Source organism: Oryctolagus cuniculus, chromosome 20 (assembly GCF_964237555.1).
Source record: "Oryctolagus cuniculus chromosome 20, mOryCun1.1, whole genome shotgun sequence".
In the NCBI taxonomy this organism is placed as follows: Eukaryota; Metazoa; Chordata; class Mammalia; order Lagomorpha; family Leporidae; genus Oryctolagus; species Oryctolagus cuniculus.
In genome coordinates this window covers 43,954,519-43,970,828 of record NC_091451.1, presented here as the reverse complement: position 1 = coordinate 43,970,828, position 16,310 = coordinate 43,954,519, and the positions used below count along the sequence as shown (strand labels likewise).

Genomic DNA, 16,310 nt, shown 5'->3' with positions numbered 1-16,310 from the left:
GCGCCATAGATAAGACTGCGCCATTTTCCTAACAAGCACCGTGCACCCGAGTGAGGCCGTGGGGGAGAGGCGGCTTTGCTGAGCGTCGCACCCCTTCCTGGATGCCCCCCAAGCCCCTTCAGCGGGCCCTGCCCTTGGGGTGGGTGCTCCCGGGCCCAGGGCCTGCTCCTCCACTGTTCCCACCCATGGGACCCCATCTCCAAACCTAACAGAACCCGGCCAGAGCGCTGGCTGCCCCCAAGCCCGCACCAGCTCCAAGTTCTCCCTGCTCCCAGGGCATCCGCCAGGGGGCTTTCTGAAGCCGGAGTGTGCGGTGCCTACTGTGTGCCAGGCCCTACTCAGGTCCCCGGTCAGGACAGCTGCTGCAGGGAGCGGATCACATTAACTGCAGGCAGCTCAGTCTCCGGCCGCAGGTGGCCCCAGGAGGGCTCGGTCACCTCATCCGAGTGTCCCCACAGCCCACTCCTGCCCACTGTGGCTCTGGACTGGTGGACCGGGGCCCACCGGGGCCCACCCACCCGCACCCCCTTCCCCACACCTGCTGCCCGAGGTATCCAGCTGGGGTAGAGGCCCAGGCCTCCAGACCCTAGTTCGGGGCCCACCAGCCTCATGAGCGCTGGAGCGGAGTCAGCAGACCTGGGGTTTGGGTGTCTGTTTAACGAACATGCTACTTAGATCCCACGAGTTCCAGAAAACACCTAGGACAGCGCGGGCGTCCTCTGGCTTCTGTGTCACCAGGCCTCACCCAGACACAGCCACACACACCTGGGCCACCCCTACGGTAAGGGGAGGTGTTCTTCAGGAAGCTCGCGGAGGGGCCGGTGATGTGGCGTGGCTGCTGCCTGCAGTGCCGGCATCCCTTCTAGATGCCGGTTTGAGTCCCGGCTGCTCCACTTCCAATCCAGCTCTCTACTATGGCCTGGGGAAGCAGCAGAAGATGGCCCAAGTCCTTGGGCCTCTGCACCCACATGGGAGACCCGGAAGAAGCTCCTGGCTTCAGATCAGTGCAGCTCCGGCGGTTTCGGCCAACTGGGGAGTGAACCAGCGGGTGGAAGACCTCTCTCTCTCTGCGTAACTCTGACTTTCAAATAAATTAAAACAAAACAAAAAAAAGTTCGTGGAAATGAAATCGGTACAATGAAAGGTAAGTTTATTTTGGTTTAAAAAGTTTTTAAAATAGTCTAGATTTTCCATAATATGCATTTCTCCAAGAACTTTAAGATTTACTTGAAAGGCAGAGCATGGTGGGGGAGACCTGGAGCTCTTCCATCTCCCCAAATGGCTGCAATGGCCAGGGCTGGGCCAGCGGAGCCAGGAGCTCCCTCCGGGTCTCCCACCTTGGGGCAGAGGTCCAAGCACCGGGGCCAGGCTCCGCAGCCTTCCCTGCCCCGCAGCGACCCCGCCCCCGTTCAGAAGCAGGGGCTCGGCGAACACCCTGGGAGGGCGGCGGCCCCGGCCCCGCCCGCGCGCCTGGGAATGCTGAAGCCCCAGCCTCGCCCTCGCCACGGCCCGCGGGGTCGCCTGCGGAGGCCGCGCGGCCTCGGGTCCCGCCACGCTCCCGCGCCGCCGCTCACTGCGCCCCCGCCGGCCGCCCCGCACCCTGCTCGTGGCCGTTGGGCCGCTCCGCCCGGGAACCCCACTCGCTCCACGCGGAAAGGCGCGGGGCTCCAGCCGACATAGAATTCCTTCCTCTGCACCCAGGGCGCCGCCGTAATCGCCCGGGCGCCCGCAGGGCCCCGCGCTTCTGCCCAGGCACCACAAACACTGCCCGAGGGCTTCCTCGCCGGCGCTGCTCCGACCTGCGGGCTCCAGAAGGTTCCAGCGACGCTCGTCCGTGGCTGAGAACGCCAAGGTCAGCGGCCCCGTCGGGATCCGAACTCGGGTCCCGGCTCCCGGGCTTGGCCGCGCAGGCGGCGCGGGCGGGCGCACCAAGCACACTCTTTGTCTGCGGCGCCTCCGCGGCCGCCGCCACATCCCCGCCCGCCGGGCGCGCGCAGCCAATAGGGCGCGGCGGCGGCGCGCAGGGCCGGGGCGTTGTCCGCGCCTCGCCCGCCCATTGGCTTCGCTCTGCGCACCCGGAGCCGGCCGGCCGGGCCCAGGGCGGGCGCGCAGCCCGAGGTGTGGGGCCGCAGGCGGCGGGCGCGGGGAGAGCCAGCCGGCTGGGTACGCACGGGCCCGGTACGCACACCCGCCGCCGCGCCCCGCGCCGCGTTTGCCCGTGCCTGCGCACCGGGAGGCGGCGGCCAGGCCGCGCCCGACACGACTGGCTGGGGTCCCGACGGCGACCGGCACGGCGAGGGGCTGTAGGAGCAGGAGGGCCGGGGGTCCGGCCATGGCGCTCGATTTCCTGGCTGGATGCGCCGGGGGTAAGGAGGCGGCCGGGGTGGGGGCCGCGCACCCGCGGGCGGGGTCCGCAGTCTGCGGGTCGACGTCGGGGCGGGGGTCCAGGCGCTCTGTGCGCGCGGCAGGTGCCTCCAGAGTCCCTGGGGCCGGCTCTGTGGCCGGGCCGAGCCAGGAGGGGCAGCCCTCCTCGATCCCCCCTCCACATCCTTCTCTTCGCCTGCAGCCGTCTGGGCGGGGCTGGGGCCACGGCTACCCACCAGTCACGCCTTGGCCCTGGGGTGTCTGGGGGGCGGCGGGGTGAGGCCGGGCGCTCCCCGGCTCGGCCTTTGGTTGGCCTGCCCGACAGGTTTTCGCTGGGAGCCCGGCTTAGCTACTCGGGACGGGGGCCCAGGCGACTCCTGTGGCGGGGGTCTGGCTCTCCAGGGTTCCCAGCCCCCGGGCGCGGCTCGCCGCGGCCTGAAGCGTGTCCTGCGGGTGGCAGGGTTTGAAAATCTGCAGCCTCTCGCTGGGCCGGAGTCTCTCGGGGCGCGGAGTGCCCGCGGGGCCCCTTCCCAGCTGCCGGGGCGGGTGGACTCTCCTTTTTGCTTCTGTGTGTCTGTGGAGTCCCACGTGGCTCTTCCTGGCGTTCCTGCACGGGATGCACGCCGAAGAGGCCCTTAGGCGGTGCTGACGGTACCTCCTGCTGGGGTAGTGCAGATGGGTGAGCCGCAGTCAGGGTGCTTACATTCCTGCATGTCTGCAGCCTGCCTGCCCCCTGGTAGGCTTTTGTGGGCCGGGGTCCCCCACTGTGCTGCAGGTGCCCTTTATCCAGCCTCCCTCTGTCCCCGCCCCCCACCCCTTCCCCACCACTGCTGGTCACTGAGTTCAGGGCAACTTTTTTTTTTTTTTTAAGTTTTATTTATCTATTTGAAAGTCAGAGTTCCAGGAAGGAAGAGACAGAGAGATCTTCCATCTGCTGGTTCACCCCCCCATATGGCTGCCATGGTCAGGGCTGGGCCAGGCGGAAGCCAGGAGCTTCATCCGGGTCCCCCACGTGGGTGGCAGGTGTCCAAGCACTTGGGCCATCTTCCGCTGCTTTTCCCAGGCCATTAGTAGAGAACTGGCTTGGAAGTAGAGCTGCCGGGATTTGAACTGGTGCTCATATGGGATGTGGGCATTGCAGGCCATGGCTTTACCCGTTAGGCCACAGCACTGGCCCTTGACTTTTGGTATCTGACTTAGCATAATGTCCTCCAGTTCTAGCCATTTTCCTGCAAATGGTAGGATATAATTCTGTTGTTTGGCTGAATAATGAACACCTTCATCCATGTACCCATTGGTGGGCACTGAGATTGATTCCAATTGAAAGATTCCTTTAAAAACTGGACATGGGTTTTCCACGCCGTGCAGCGTGTGTCTCCGTGGATCCTGCTTCCAGGCCCTTAGATCCAAAGGAAAGGAGCCCACATGGTGGAGGTCCCCACGGCCCTGCGCACGGCTGCGTGCTCACCACAGCCAAGGCGGGCCCAGGCCCGAGCTTGCAGGGGGATCAGCCCCCAGAGACCCCAGGTGCTGGTGTCCACCGACTCCTTGCTCATGCAGGACCCACCTGCGACACCCCGTCCGCACCAGGACGTCCTGGCCTGTGCGCAGGCCACCGTCTGGATCCTGGCCAGGTCCTGTCCCAGCCGCTGCGACTTTCAGGTGGATGAGGATGAGAATGGAAGTCCGCTGAGGACCCGCTCCCGGTCTGATGCGACCAGGAGGAAACAAGACGCAGAGGTGTGGAGGGTCTTGGACTAAATCCCACTGCACGGCCACGCACCCCACAGGAAGCCAAGCTGGGGGGAGAAGGCAGGCGGTTACTAAAGACCCAAGGAATCCGGATGTAGCCTGAGAAGAGAGGTCCTAGAGCTAAGTGTAAGGTGTCCAGCGCGCAACAAATCTTCCCAGGCAGACGAATCAATTAATTCACAGGCTTTTATTGGGGTTCCGCTCCCGGGCGAGGTTCCACGGCCCCAACAGAGCAACAGAGCCGGGGCCAGGGAAGTCGCGCGTCAGAGGTTGGGAGGGCTCCTTTTATAGATTCAGGGCGTGGGGGTTAAAGGTTGAGGCGGTCTGATCCTCATTGGTTGACCTTTAGGCACCCGCAGGGACCTTGACAAGGACTTTCTTCCCCGGAAGTAGACCTCTCCATTCCCGGAAGTGTAGGCCTTCCCTCCTTGCAGATCCCAAAGCTACCACTAAGGTTTTCAAGTTGCGAAGACGATGGTGATCTCAACGGGAAGAAACCCAGACGGCCAAAACCCCAGGTGGAAGACAGGCAGGGGAAGACGGGTCAACGGCTGTCATTTCAGCGACCTGTGACTGTTGGGCACTCCAGAGAGACGGGAGGAAGCGGGACGATGAGCGGGATGAGTAAGGGACAGGGACGTCTTCCCTGGCCGCAGAGGGCGGGATTCTGCAGACTGAAGGGGCTGCTGGGGTGCCCCCTCCCATCCCGCTCCCAGCCCCTGCACTTCCTGCCTGGCTGCGGTGAGTAGTCCCAGGGTGCTTCCTCCTGCCTGGCCTCTGAGTGACACCAGAAAGCCTAGAGACCCCAGAGGGGAGGAGAGGGGGAAGCCATGACCTCCAGGTCTCCGAGGGTTCATGGGTGAATGTCAGTGGCAGGTGTTACAAGGATTGACGTGTCAGCAACAGCAAGGACCCTCGGCTGAACTTGCCAATGGAAAGCAGGTGGGATAAACAGTAATTTGCCCGGAAGAGCTAAAATTTGGGAAGGAAAGGAGAGATGTAAATCATTCATATGGAATGAAAAGGGGAGAAAACGAGCTCTCTAAAAAGGAAAAATAGGGCCGTGGCTTAATAGGCTAATCCTCTGCCTACGGCTCCAGCATACCAGGTTCTAGTCCCGGTCGGGGTGGGCGCCGGATTCTGTCCCGGTTACTCCTCTTCCAGTCCAGCTCTTTGCTGTGGCCAGGGAGTGCAGTGGAGGATGGATCTCATGCTTGGGCCCTGCACCCCATGGGAGACCAGGAGAAGCACCTGGCTCCTGGCTTCAGATCAGCACAGTGCACCGGCCACAGCACGCCAGCTGCAGCGGCCACTAGGGGGTGAACCAAAGGAAAAGGAAGACCTTTCTCTCTGTCTCTCTCTCACTGTCCACTCTGCCTGTCCAAAATGGAAAAATAGGATGGGGAAATGGAGGCCAGCATCGAGGTGCCCTGGGTCGAGTTGCCGTGGGCAACACTGGCATCCCGTACTGGAGTGCCGATTGGAGACCTGGCTGCACTGCTTCCTAGCCAGCGCCCTGCTAATGTGCCTAGGACGGCAGTGGGTCCTTGCCACCCACGTGGAGTTCCTGGCACCTGGCTTCAGCCTGGCCCAGACCTGGCTGTTGAAGCCGTTTGAGGGGTGAAGCTGTGGATGGATGGAAGAGCCCTGTCTCTGCCTCGCTCTCTCTGCCTGTCACATGAAGTCATCAATCTTGAGGGGTGGGGTGGCTACATGTCAGATCTTGGTTGTTTCTGTGAAATCTGACACTGCTTCAGTCCGGGCAGAAAAGCCAGCTGTGGTTGTTTTCAGGAAACATCTAAAACATAATAGGACAGTCTCCAAACAAAGCACGAGATGGACAAAACTGGAGCACGCGCCTGTGACCAGAGAGAAAGGACAAATGGCAAAGTCAATGTCAGAATCGGTGTCTTCAGAATTTATTTTTGCTGCTTTTCCTGGCTTATGAGCAGGGAACTGGCCGGGAAGAAGAGCGGCCGGGCCTTGTCAGTGCTCTAAGTGCTGGTGTCGCAGGTTTAACCCCGTGGCCCACTTACTCATGATTCGACAGAGAGCAGGATCCCTGCGGTGCCAAGCTGGGTGGGGACGAAGCCAGGAGCCTGGAACTCACCCGGGTCTCCCATGCGGGCGGCAGGAACTGCAGTAGCAGCAGGCTGCAGTCAGGGGCCAGGGCAGATGTCCCGGATGTGGGACAAGGGCCACCTCAGCCAGCATCCTCACGCCTGGTTCTCAGAGTAGGTCTTAAGGTGCAAAGCATTATGGGAAGGCAGTTAGCAGTAGCCACCGTCAACCCTTGGGTATCAGCTGAGTGGTGCGGGAGCGGACTCTGAGGCCATCACTCATCAGCCACGCGTGTGAGCATACGCCTTCTCTGCTTTGCTTCCCTCGTCTGTGAAATGGGTTTGTAGACCCCCAACAGATATACAAGTGGGAGACTTAGTGTGTGTGCAACACTGAGAACAGTACCCCGCAGGTATGTACTTTTTTTTTTTTTTTTTGACAGGCAAGGCAGAGTGGACAGTGAGAGAGAGAGAGACAGAGAGAAAGGTCTTCCTTTGCCGTTGGTTCACCCTCCAATGGCCGCCGCGGCCTGCGCACTGCAGCCGGCGCACCGCGCTGATCCGATGGCAGGAGCCAGGAGCCAGGTGCTTTTCCTGGTCTCCCATGGGGTGCAGGGCCCAAGCACTTGGGCCATCCTCCACTGCACTCCCGGTATGTACTGTTAACTGTCTTGTGTAGGAAATTATAAAGCTGCGCAAAATAAAACCTCCCCTCCTGATGGACAGGCCGGCCCCCGCCCTGTGACAGTCCCTCCTTCTTGGCTGCCCCTTCTGGGCTGGATAGGGACCTGCAAGGTGGCCTCTCCTGGCACGGGGGTCAGGGGACTCTAGAAATGTCAGGGATCGGCACTGTGGCGCAGCGGGGAAAGCTGCTGCCTGGGATGCCGGCATCCCGTATGGGCGCCCGTTCCGGTCCCGGCTGCTCCACTTCCTATCCGGCTCCCTGCCAATGGCCTGGGAAGGCAGTGGAGGATGGCCCGAGTGTTTGGGCCCCTGCACCCACACGGGAGACCCGGATGAAACTTCTGGCTCCTGGCTCCGGCTTGGCTGTTGCAGCCATCTGGGGAGTGAACCAGTAGATTGAAAACCTCTCTCTCTGCAACTCTGCCTTTCAAATAAATCTTAAAAAAAAAAAAAAGTTAGCTGTTTAAATTACCCGTAGATACCACCAGCCTTGACAGTGAACTTCAACAGAGGGGCAGAGAGCAGATGGAGACCTTTGCAGGGAGGGGAGTGAGGTTCAGAGACGGGGGTGCGTGACGAGGGGCAGAGGGAAGGGTCCAGTCTCAGGGTCTGACCCCGAGGCCGACGCCAGGAGGTGTGTGGAGCAGGGGGACGTGGCAGAAGGGGTGTGTGCAGGCCCCCAGGGGGCGGGGTCTCTGAGCAGCAGCGGAGACAGAGGGGCCCAGCTTTGAGTTGGACAGATGCCGGCTTGACCTGGGGACTCCCGCTCTCCCCCCACCCCCACACCTTACTGGAGGTGAAGGCTGCAGGAGGGCATGGGGTGTGCCCAGGGCCCAAGGGCAGCCTGGTCAGTGTCCTCCGCTGCCACGTGGCTCTGTGGCCTCCGATGCCATGTGGCTGCGTGGCCTCCGGCTCACGGGGGCCCCTTTCCTCCTGCAGGTGTGGCAGGCGTGCTTGTGGGACACCCGTTTGACACGGTCAAGGTGAGTCTCTGCTCCCTGCTTCAGCCTCTGCCACCTGGGCACAGCCTGCAGGGTGGGGGCGGCCGCAGGCCCCTTTCCCGCGTCCTCAGTTTCTGAAGGAAGGTGGAAGGGGGGCTCTCCAGGGTGCTTGGGGGCCGGAACCTGCCCTGAGCCTTTGTCCTCCCCCCTCCCAGCACTGGGTTCATGGCCACGTGCACTCTTGGGCACTCTCCCCCACAACTGCCCCAAACGCTTCCTTGAAAGAGCGGTCGAGAGAGGAAAGCTACAAGCGTGTCGGGCTTTGCCACTGACGTGAACGTCCCAGAGCCGTGACGAGCGCCGCGCTGCACCTGGTGGCGGCCCTGGCTCCAGCCGGTGCTGTGGGCCTGCGCTCCCTCCGCCGCCGCAGGACAGAAAGCAGGAAAGCTGTCCTCCAGCCACGGCTTCCCAGGTCCTGGCTGGGTCTTATGCTCCTCACTCGGCCAGGGCTTTCCTTGCCGCTTTGCCTGCGAGCGGCCGGGCGGGCGGCCAGGCCCTGCGCTTGGCACCTTCCCGTGGGGTGAGGGCGGAGCTGGAGGCGAGACACGTCCTCTGGGGCTGGGCATCCTGCCTGCCCACTGTTTCTCAGTGAACCCAGGTGTTTGCTGGCCTCGTTCACCGCGGGCTGGGCTTTCCTGCAGTGCAGGCATGAGGCCTGGCCTTAAGCTCTGGCTCTGACCTTAAAACATTCTGCCTGGGCCTTGAGCAGGTCCTGCTCCAGCTGGTTGGCCACCTGACCTTGGCCCGTGACTGTACCTCTGGGCCCAGGTGTTCTGCAAAGCTGGAGTGGGGTGAGATCCCCAGGGACCCCCCCACCCCCCCACCCACCGCGCTGTGCTGTGCTGAGCAGTACCAGGTGCTTTACAAAGTTCGTGAGAGATGGGATTAAAAGACAGTTTAATTTTGTTGCAGAAACATTGAATTCCATGCATAGTTTTCTCAGAATACACATTATTCATGATCTTTTTGAAGGCCCGTGTGTACCTGGATTTCAAAAGATTTTTTTTTGCACCAAAATAAGCCTCCCCGTTAATTCCATTTTCGTGACTTGTTTGTAGCATGTTCTGTGTTGGACTAAATGCCAGCTCTGAGAAGCACCCCGTGGGGAACAGGCTTTCTTGGGAAGCAGGGATGAGTTCCCCACGTGGGCCTGCCACGCGCGAGGCTCTGGCCAGGCCACCCTGTGAAGCTGCCCACGATGGCCTGCCAGCGCCCACCCACACTGCACTTCTGTCTTGAGGCTGTGTCCTGCCAGGTACCTGGGCTTGGCAGAGGCCGGGCCTGTCCGAGCCTGCTGCGGGCTCGCAAGCCCCTTGGTCAGGCCCATGAGCCAGGTGCACTTCCCACCCCTCTGGGTACGAGCCCCCGAACTCCACCTCCCTGGCACCTCTGGGAAGGCCACCAGGATGGCATGTGGGCGGCCCGTCCTGCTGTGCGGTGCCCCCCACGGGCTTCAGCAGGAGCCTGTCCCCAGCAGCGCTGGTGTTCTGCTGGCCACTGGCTGTTGTCACGGTCGAACATTCCCGGGAAGAGGAAACTGGGAAATGTGGAAAAGGCAGCGATCTCCTCGCCCCAGACAGCTCAGCCGTCCCACTTTGTGCCCTGCCTCCTGCACCCACCCGCACAGCGCGTGCCAGGCATGGGAAGTTCAGAATGCCACCATTCAGAATGGGTGGGCCTTAGGTCTGTGCACAGCTGGGGGCTGGCTTTCTATAATAAAAGTAGTACAGGGTTTTTGTTTGTTTTTTAAATCTTGGCCTTGTGACCGAGGTGCATAAACTGGTCTGCAAAGCCAGTGGCTTGTGCATCCCTCCTCCGACCCCTGTGCAGGATTCCACTGCCAGACAGCCCCCGCTCCCCGACTCCCAGCCCCCGCTCCCCGACTCCCAGCCCCCGCTCCCCGACTCCCAGCCCCTGCTCCCTGACTCCCAGCCCGCACTGCCCCAGCTTCCCTCTCCGGGGGTCGCCTTGCTCACTTGCGCCCTTCACACAGTTGGAGCTGTCCTGTGCAATACGTTAGGGACACCCGTGTACAGTGCCGTCCATGGCTCTCACATCTGCACTTGGTCCCTCTGGGCCGTGGAGCACGCAGGAATCCCCGGTCTGGGTCCCCCCACCACGGTCCCTGGGCTCGGCTGCCTTCCCTGTTTCTGGCTGAAGGTAGCTCTCTGTCTTGCTCCACCGGGCCTGTGGTAATCTGTGCTTCGCCGCCCCTGGGCAGGGGAGGGGACAGGGCGGCGGGGGGCTGGCGGCGGGGCTCAGCGCCTGGAAGTGATGTTGCCATTTTGTGCTGCTTTAACCGCCTTTACTTTCTGAGCTAGGGGCTGCCTCCATGCATAGCCAAAGTGTAACTTTGTTGTAGATGAGCGTAAGCCTCTGCCGGGAGAGCACTAGTAAGTACAGACCAGGTGAACCTCCGTCCTCGGCTCCTGCCCGCCCAGACCCCGCCCTGCCGCAGCCACAGGTCCTGCTGGAGAAACTCGGCCCCACCCCCCGGCCCCCGCCCTGTGGGGGCTCCAAGCCTCCTGGGCTCATGTGCAAGTGACGGTTTTGCTGGGGTGGACCCAGCCTCGGCACGAGTCCCTGGAGAAGACCTTGTCGCCCCGAACACTGAGAACCTCAGATCCAGGCGGCGTGGGACTGGAGCCACTCGGCCACGTGTCACACATGGACTGCTGGGCAGCGAGGGCCCCTCACGGACCTGAGGGGCGGACAGAGTGGGCATGGGCCTCTGGCCGCTCCGGCTGAGGGGCTGAGTTGACCTGACCTGCAGAGCCCAAGGGACGCCACCGGGCGCCAGCGGAAGCCCCACCTACTTCTGCCAGCACAGCCCTCTCGGCGCCAGGGTCGGGGGCCGCGGGAGGACCTGACCCCCCCAGAACGCTGAAGGGAGGGAGAGAGACCTCACGTCACAGAAACGGCACCTGAGCCAGAGCGCGTGGTGTCAGATGTTCAACACCCCCTCCTGCTGGGTCCTGGCAGGGGCGGGGCAGCGGGTGCCGCGGTGCCCTGAGTGGAGGTCCCGGTGTGCAGATGGCGCTTTTTCCCAATGAGTCTTTTTTTTTTTTTTTTTAAAGATTTATTTATTTATTTGAAAGAGTTATACAGAGAGAGAGGCGAGGCAGAGAGAGAGAGAGAGAGAGAGAGGTCTTCCATCTGATGGTTTGCTCCCCAGATGGCCGCAACGGCCGGAGCTGCGCTGATCCGAAGCCAGGAACCAGGAGCTTCTTCCAGGTCTCCCATGTGGGTTTCAGGGGCCCAACGACTTGGGCCATCCTCTATTGCTTTCCCAGGCCATCGCAGAGGGCTGGATCGGAAGAGGGGCAGCCAGGACTAGAACTGGTGCCCATATGGGATGCCGGCGCTTCAGGCCAGGGCATTAACCTGCTGCGCCACAGCGCTGCCCCCCCCCCCTTTTTTTTTCTTGTAAGTGCACTTTCCAGCAGAGGGTCCACCTGTCCTGGTGGAGGGACTTGGCAGAGGCTCCCACTCCCAGGCCGAAGAAGCCCCCGTTCCCTGTCAGGGTGCTCCCTGGCCAGCACGACCACTTGTGTCCATGGAGACTCCGGGCAGCTGAGGCCACCCTGCAGAATGTCACCAGCCTCCTTGGAATGGCACCCACCTGGGCGGGTGATTCCGATGCCCGGAAGAGATGAATACGGAGACCCCCGCTCCCTGCCTGTGCTGCCCACACTCCGTGGCCCTGGCTGTAATAGTGGGAGGGCAGCTCCTGGGGGTGTGACTTGACCGAGTTTAACCCCGCGAGGCAGATTCCCAGTTCAGGCCCTGTCCCTCCTGCCCTGCGTCCCAAGGGCAGAGATAAGCTCCTGGTTGACAGCGCCTTGACGTGCCTGAGGATCCGGGCAGCTGCACCTGCCGTGGGGGCCCCCAGGAGTGGGAGAGTTAGGACTACCCCTCCTCCTGTAAGGGGCCACTGGGCAGAAGTCAGCGAGTCCCATGGAGCCGAGGCTAGAGGCCTGTGACACCTGGCACCTGGTGTGGACAGTGATGGGACGTTAGCTCAGGAGCCCCCTCTGGCCCCAGCCCTGGTTTGGGACGCCGGCCACTCGGCAGGATGACAGGTGTCCCTTGCACAGCCAGTTGGTTCTGGGAGGTAGTTTGTGTCCCTGGAGTGCAGTGTGCAGTGAAGGTAGAAATGGGAGGCTTTGCCTCAACCACCTGAGATTTTGGGGACCCCTGTCTACAGCTGGTTGTCCCTGCAGCTGTTTGCCCACAAGCACCCCTCCCTGAAGAGGCCTGGACTCCTGGCCCTGCCCCACCCCGAAATTCCAAGAGCCACAGGAAGCTGCAGGCTCCCTTCCTGATGCAGCCTGCCTCAGGCCTCCCCCAGGGCAGGGGAGTGGGTGTTCTGGCTCTGGGCTCCCCCGCCTCTCACTGGGCCCCACCCTTGCAGGTGCGGCTGCAGGTGCAGAGCACGGAGAAGCCCCGGTACCGCGGGACCCTGCACTGCTTCCAGACCATCGTCAAGCAGGAGAGCGTGAGTGGCTGGGCGGTCAGGTGCCCCACCCCCACCCCAGGCCACAGAGCTGGGAAAGCAGCTGTCGGGGTGATGGTTGGGGACCGGAATGCCAGGGCCTCACATGGTGGCCTGTGGTTTGGTTCTTGGGAGCCCCTGGGCGGATTGGGGTTGCCCCCGCCCCCCACCCCCACCCGGTCAGCGCTGATGGCCCCTCTCTCTGCCCCGTAGGTGCTGGGCCTGTACAAGGGCCTGGGCTCGCCCCTCATGGGGCTCACCTTCATCAACGCGCTTGTGTTCGGCGTGCAGGGCAACACGCTGCGGGCGCTGGGCCAAGACACACCGCTGAACCAGTTCCTGGCCGGCGCGGCGGCGGGCGCCATCCAGTGCGTCATCTGCTGCCCGATGGAGCTGGCCAAGACGCGGCTGCAGCTGCAGGGCGCGGGCCCAGCCCGCACCTACAAGGGCTCCCTGGACTGCTTGGCGCAGATCTACCGGCGTGAGGGCCTGCGCGGCGTCAACCGAGGCATGGCGTCCACGCTGCTGCGCGAGACGCCCAGCTTCGGCGTCTACTTCCTCGCGTACGACGTCCTCACGCGCGCGCTCGGCTGCGAGCCTGGCGAGTCCCTGCTGGTGCCCAAGCTGCTGCTGGCGGGCGGCGTGTCGGGTATGGCGTCCTGGCTCTCCACCTACCCCGTGGACGTGGTCAAGTCGCGGCTGCAGGCCGATGGGGTGCGGGGCGCCCCGCGCTACCATGGCATGCTGGACTGCGCGCGCCAGAGCTACCAGGCCGAGGGCTGGCGTGTGTTTACGCGGGGCCTGGCCTCCACGCTGCTGCGCGCCTTCCCCGTCAACGCCGCCACCTTCGCCACTGTCACCGTGGTGCTCAGCTATGCGCGCGGCCCCGAGGCCACCCCCGCGGGGCCGGCACTGGCCCAGCCCTCCAGCCTGTGAAGCGCCCAGCCTCGGTCCGCATCGCACCGGGCTGGGCTGTGCTGGGGACGTCGCTAGGATGGACACGACGTCAGGGATATGCCTGTGCGGTGCCCTGGCCTGGGACTGGTACTAGAGGTCCGCTGGAGACCCAGCCAAGCGCACCGGCCTGCAGGCTGGCTCCACCAGCTGCGATGTCCTGCTGCGGGCTTCCCGGGCATTCGGAACTCCCCGTCTCTTCCCCAGCCCCACAGACACCTCTGGGCTCTGCTGGGGACAGAGGGCAGCCTGGAGAGCCTCCTGGTGTGCCTCTTCTACCTGTGTGTCTCAGCCCCTGGCTTGCCCGTGGCCTGGGCCTCACCAGGAAGTCACTGCTAGGTTGTTCGGCTGTGGCACAGGCAAGCCCCTGCACCTCTGGACCTCAGACTGCCTTTCTGTGAAATGGGGACATGAGTCAGCTGGGGTCTGGGTCGCTGGCCCAGGAGCCAGCCAGTGCTCCCCAAGGTCCACAGAGGGCCCAGTAGGGAATGGTGTGGGCTGGAACTAAGGCCAGACACGCCGACGGTCCGTTCCTCCTGTGGCCAGCAGATGGTGTCTCCCAGGCAGCGAGGGGCTGATGGTGGGCACAGGTGTGGCCGGTTGGGACCCCTCCAGGCCAGGGAGTGCCATAAGCTCTGTGCCCAGCTCTGGCCTGGCCACCGTACAGGAACCTTGGAAGAAATAAAGGACCCTGGATTTTTAAGAGGCTGAGGCTTGTCAATGGGAGAAAGGGTTTGCTCCTCACCCTGGAGGCAGTGGCGTGTGAGCCCTTGGGCCCACGGGCTTGGGGCTGGGTTCTGGATACATCCAGTGCCTTGGTTGTCTCGCCTGCAGGTGGGCTGATGGAGGTCTGAGTGTGAAGCAAGGTGTCCAGCAGTGCCCCTGAGAGGCCTCCATCCTGATGGGGACCCTGCAGGGCTGGGAAGCCGCCTCCTGCAGTCTGAATGACTGCTGCCCTGTGTAGGTCAGTGAGGCCTATCTGGAGGAGGCCAAAGGGGGTTCCGCGGCACACCCCACCCCCAGGCCTGTTCAGTCTCCGGGAGTCAGCCCTGGAGCGGCTGTCCTTCCCACCCACCAGCAGGGGCAGGGAGGGATCGAGACTGGAGTCACTGTGCTTCCTGGAGGGCTCCTCGCTCCTCCTCCCCTGCGCCCATTCCTGTCCCCGCCCAGCATGTCTGCAGTTTCCAGAGGGAGAGAAAGGGGCTGCCTGGTGGCCCAGGGGTCCCCCTAGCCTCTCTCACTTCTCTGAAAGAAACTAGGAAGGGTGGAGGCTGGCGTTTGGTGTAGGGGTTAATGTGCTGCCTGGACCCCTGCATCCTGTATCAGAGTGCCTGGGTTGGAATCCCAAGCCCCACTTGAGTCCAGCTTCTTGCCAATATGTATCCTGGGAGGCAGCAGGTGACACCCACATGGAGGTCCTGGCTTTGGCCTGGCCCAGCTCTGGCTATTTCAGGTATCCAGGGAGTGAACCAGCAAATGGAAGATCTTTGTGTGTTTGTCCTTGAAATAAACAAGAATTGGAGGGGCCAGCATTGTGGCACGTGCGTTAAGCCGCTGTATCCCATATCCGAGTGCTGGTTCGATTCCTGGGAAGGCAGTGGATGGTGGCCCACGTGTTTGGGTGCCTGCCTCCCACATGGGAGGTCTAGATGGAGTTCCTGGCTCCGGGTTTCTGGCTTGCAGCCATGCGGGGCAGTGAACCAGCAGATGGAAGACCTCTCTCTCTCCCTCTCCTTGTCAATTAAAATAATGACAACAAACCCACCATGGAGCACAGGGCTCCCCTGTGCCGGGGTGGGGGACTGTGGCTGTCACAGAGCCCTCAACGTCCCCATCACCAGTCACCCTGGTCTCTCCAGTGAAGCCCCAACGTAACCCCAGAACTTGATTTGAGCAAAGATGTGTGTGGAGCCTCGCTCCCGCTAGGGCTGCTCCAGGTGACCTGGCGGGACAGCAGGCGGGACAGCCAGCACAGAGTGAGGTCACAGAGCAGCGGGGTGCTCAGCACTGCCCAGCTGGGGCCCAACGTGGGCACCTCGAAACTGGCCACGGTGGAGCCAGATGACAGAGGTCGGGAACAGAGTCCCCACCCCTCCCTGCGAGCTGACCATTAAACGCTGAGAACAGGTGGGGGCGCTGACAGTTTTGATAGATTTAGTCCACACTTCTTAGATTTGAACTTACTGGATTAGGAGTAAAACACACAGAGGCAGTGGACAACACGGAGGTAAACAGGCCCCAGGCTGTGCCGTGAGCCTTCCCCCAGCCGCCAGGTGTGGCCTGGGTGACGGCCTGCTGTTCCTGGTTCCCCTCACTTGACGCGATCCTGGAGACGGTGGTGGCCTCCAGGGCTCCAGAGACCCAGCTTTGCAGGACAGCCTCCTTCCCAGCCCAAGTTCCAGCTCCTGGTGCTGCCAAGCAGGCCTTAGACAGGGAGCCGGATTGGAAGTGCAGCAGTGGGGACTTGAGCCAGCGCCCTTGTGGGAGGCGTGTCCAGGTGGCAGCTTTACCTGCTAGGCCACAGTGCCGACCCCACTGCTGCTGTCTTTACACAGCCTGCTCCTGAGTGCCAGGGCTCCATGCTCCTCCCTTATTCATCTATTTCTGAAAGGCAGAGACATCTTCCACCTGCGGGCTTATTCCCCAGATGGCCACAACAGCCAGGTCTGGGCAAGGCTGAAGCCAGGGCCCAGAACACCACCCAGGTCTCCCTGGTGCATTGGGTCATCCTCTGCTGCCTTCCCGGGGACACAGCAAGGAGCTGGGTCAGAGTCAAGCAGCCGGGACTGGAACTGGCGCTCTGACACGGGATGCTGGTATCAACCTGTCGAGCCATGACCCGGCCCCCACCTGCCTGCTTGCCTTTATTTAATTGATTTGATATTTATTTATTTATTTGAAAGGCAGAGTTACAGAAAGAGAGGGAGAGGCAGAGAGAGAGAGAGAGAGAGAGAGAGAGAGAGAGAGAGAGAGAGGAGAGAGGAGAGGAGAGATCTTCCA

General features: G+C 62.4%; 1 protein-coding gene across 8 annotated transcripts; it reads left to right on the top strand.

Moving 5' to 3' along the window:
• The first annotated feature begins 1,445 nt into the window (after positions 1-1,445).
• SLC25A29 (solute carrier family 25 member 29) lies at positions 1,446-14,013 on the top strand. Of its 8 annotated transcripts, none has more exons than XM_051830856.2 (4): positions 1,446-1,852; positions 7,800-7,843; positions 12,276-12,359; positions 12,570-14,013. In XM_051830856.2, the coding sequence occupies exon 4, from the start codon at positions 12,606-12,608 to the stop codon at positions 13,290-13,292; it is 687 nt and encodes a 228-aa protein (XP_051686816.2). In that variant the 5' UTR covers positions 1,446-1,852; positions 7,800-7,843; positions 12,276-12,359; positions 12,570-12,605; the 3' UTR covers positions 13,293-14,013. The 8 variants fall into 8 exon arrangements, with proteins under 8 accessions (XP_051686816.2, XP_069921506.1, XP_069921503.1 ...); XM_070065405.1 differs by having other exon boundaries at positions 10,224-12,359; XM_008251451.3 differs by lacking the exon at positions 1,446-1,852 and adding an exon at positions 2,053-2,366.
• The last annotated feature ends 2,297 nt before the right edge of the window (positions 14,014-16,310 follow it).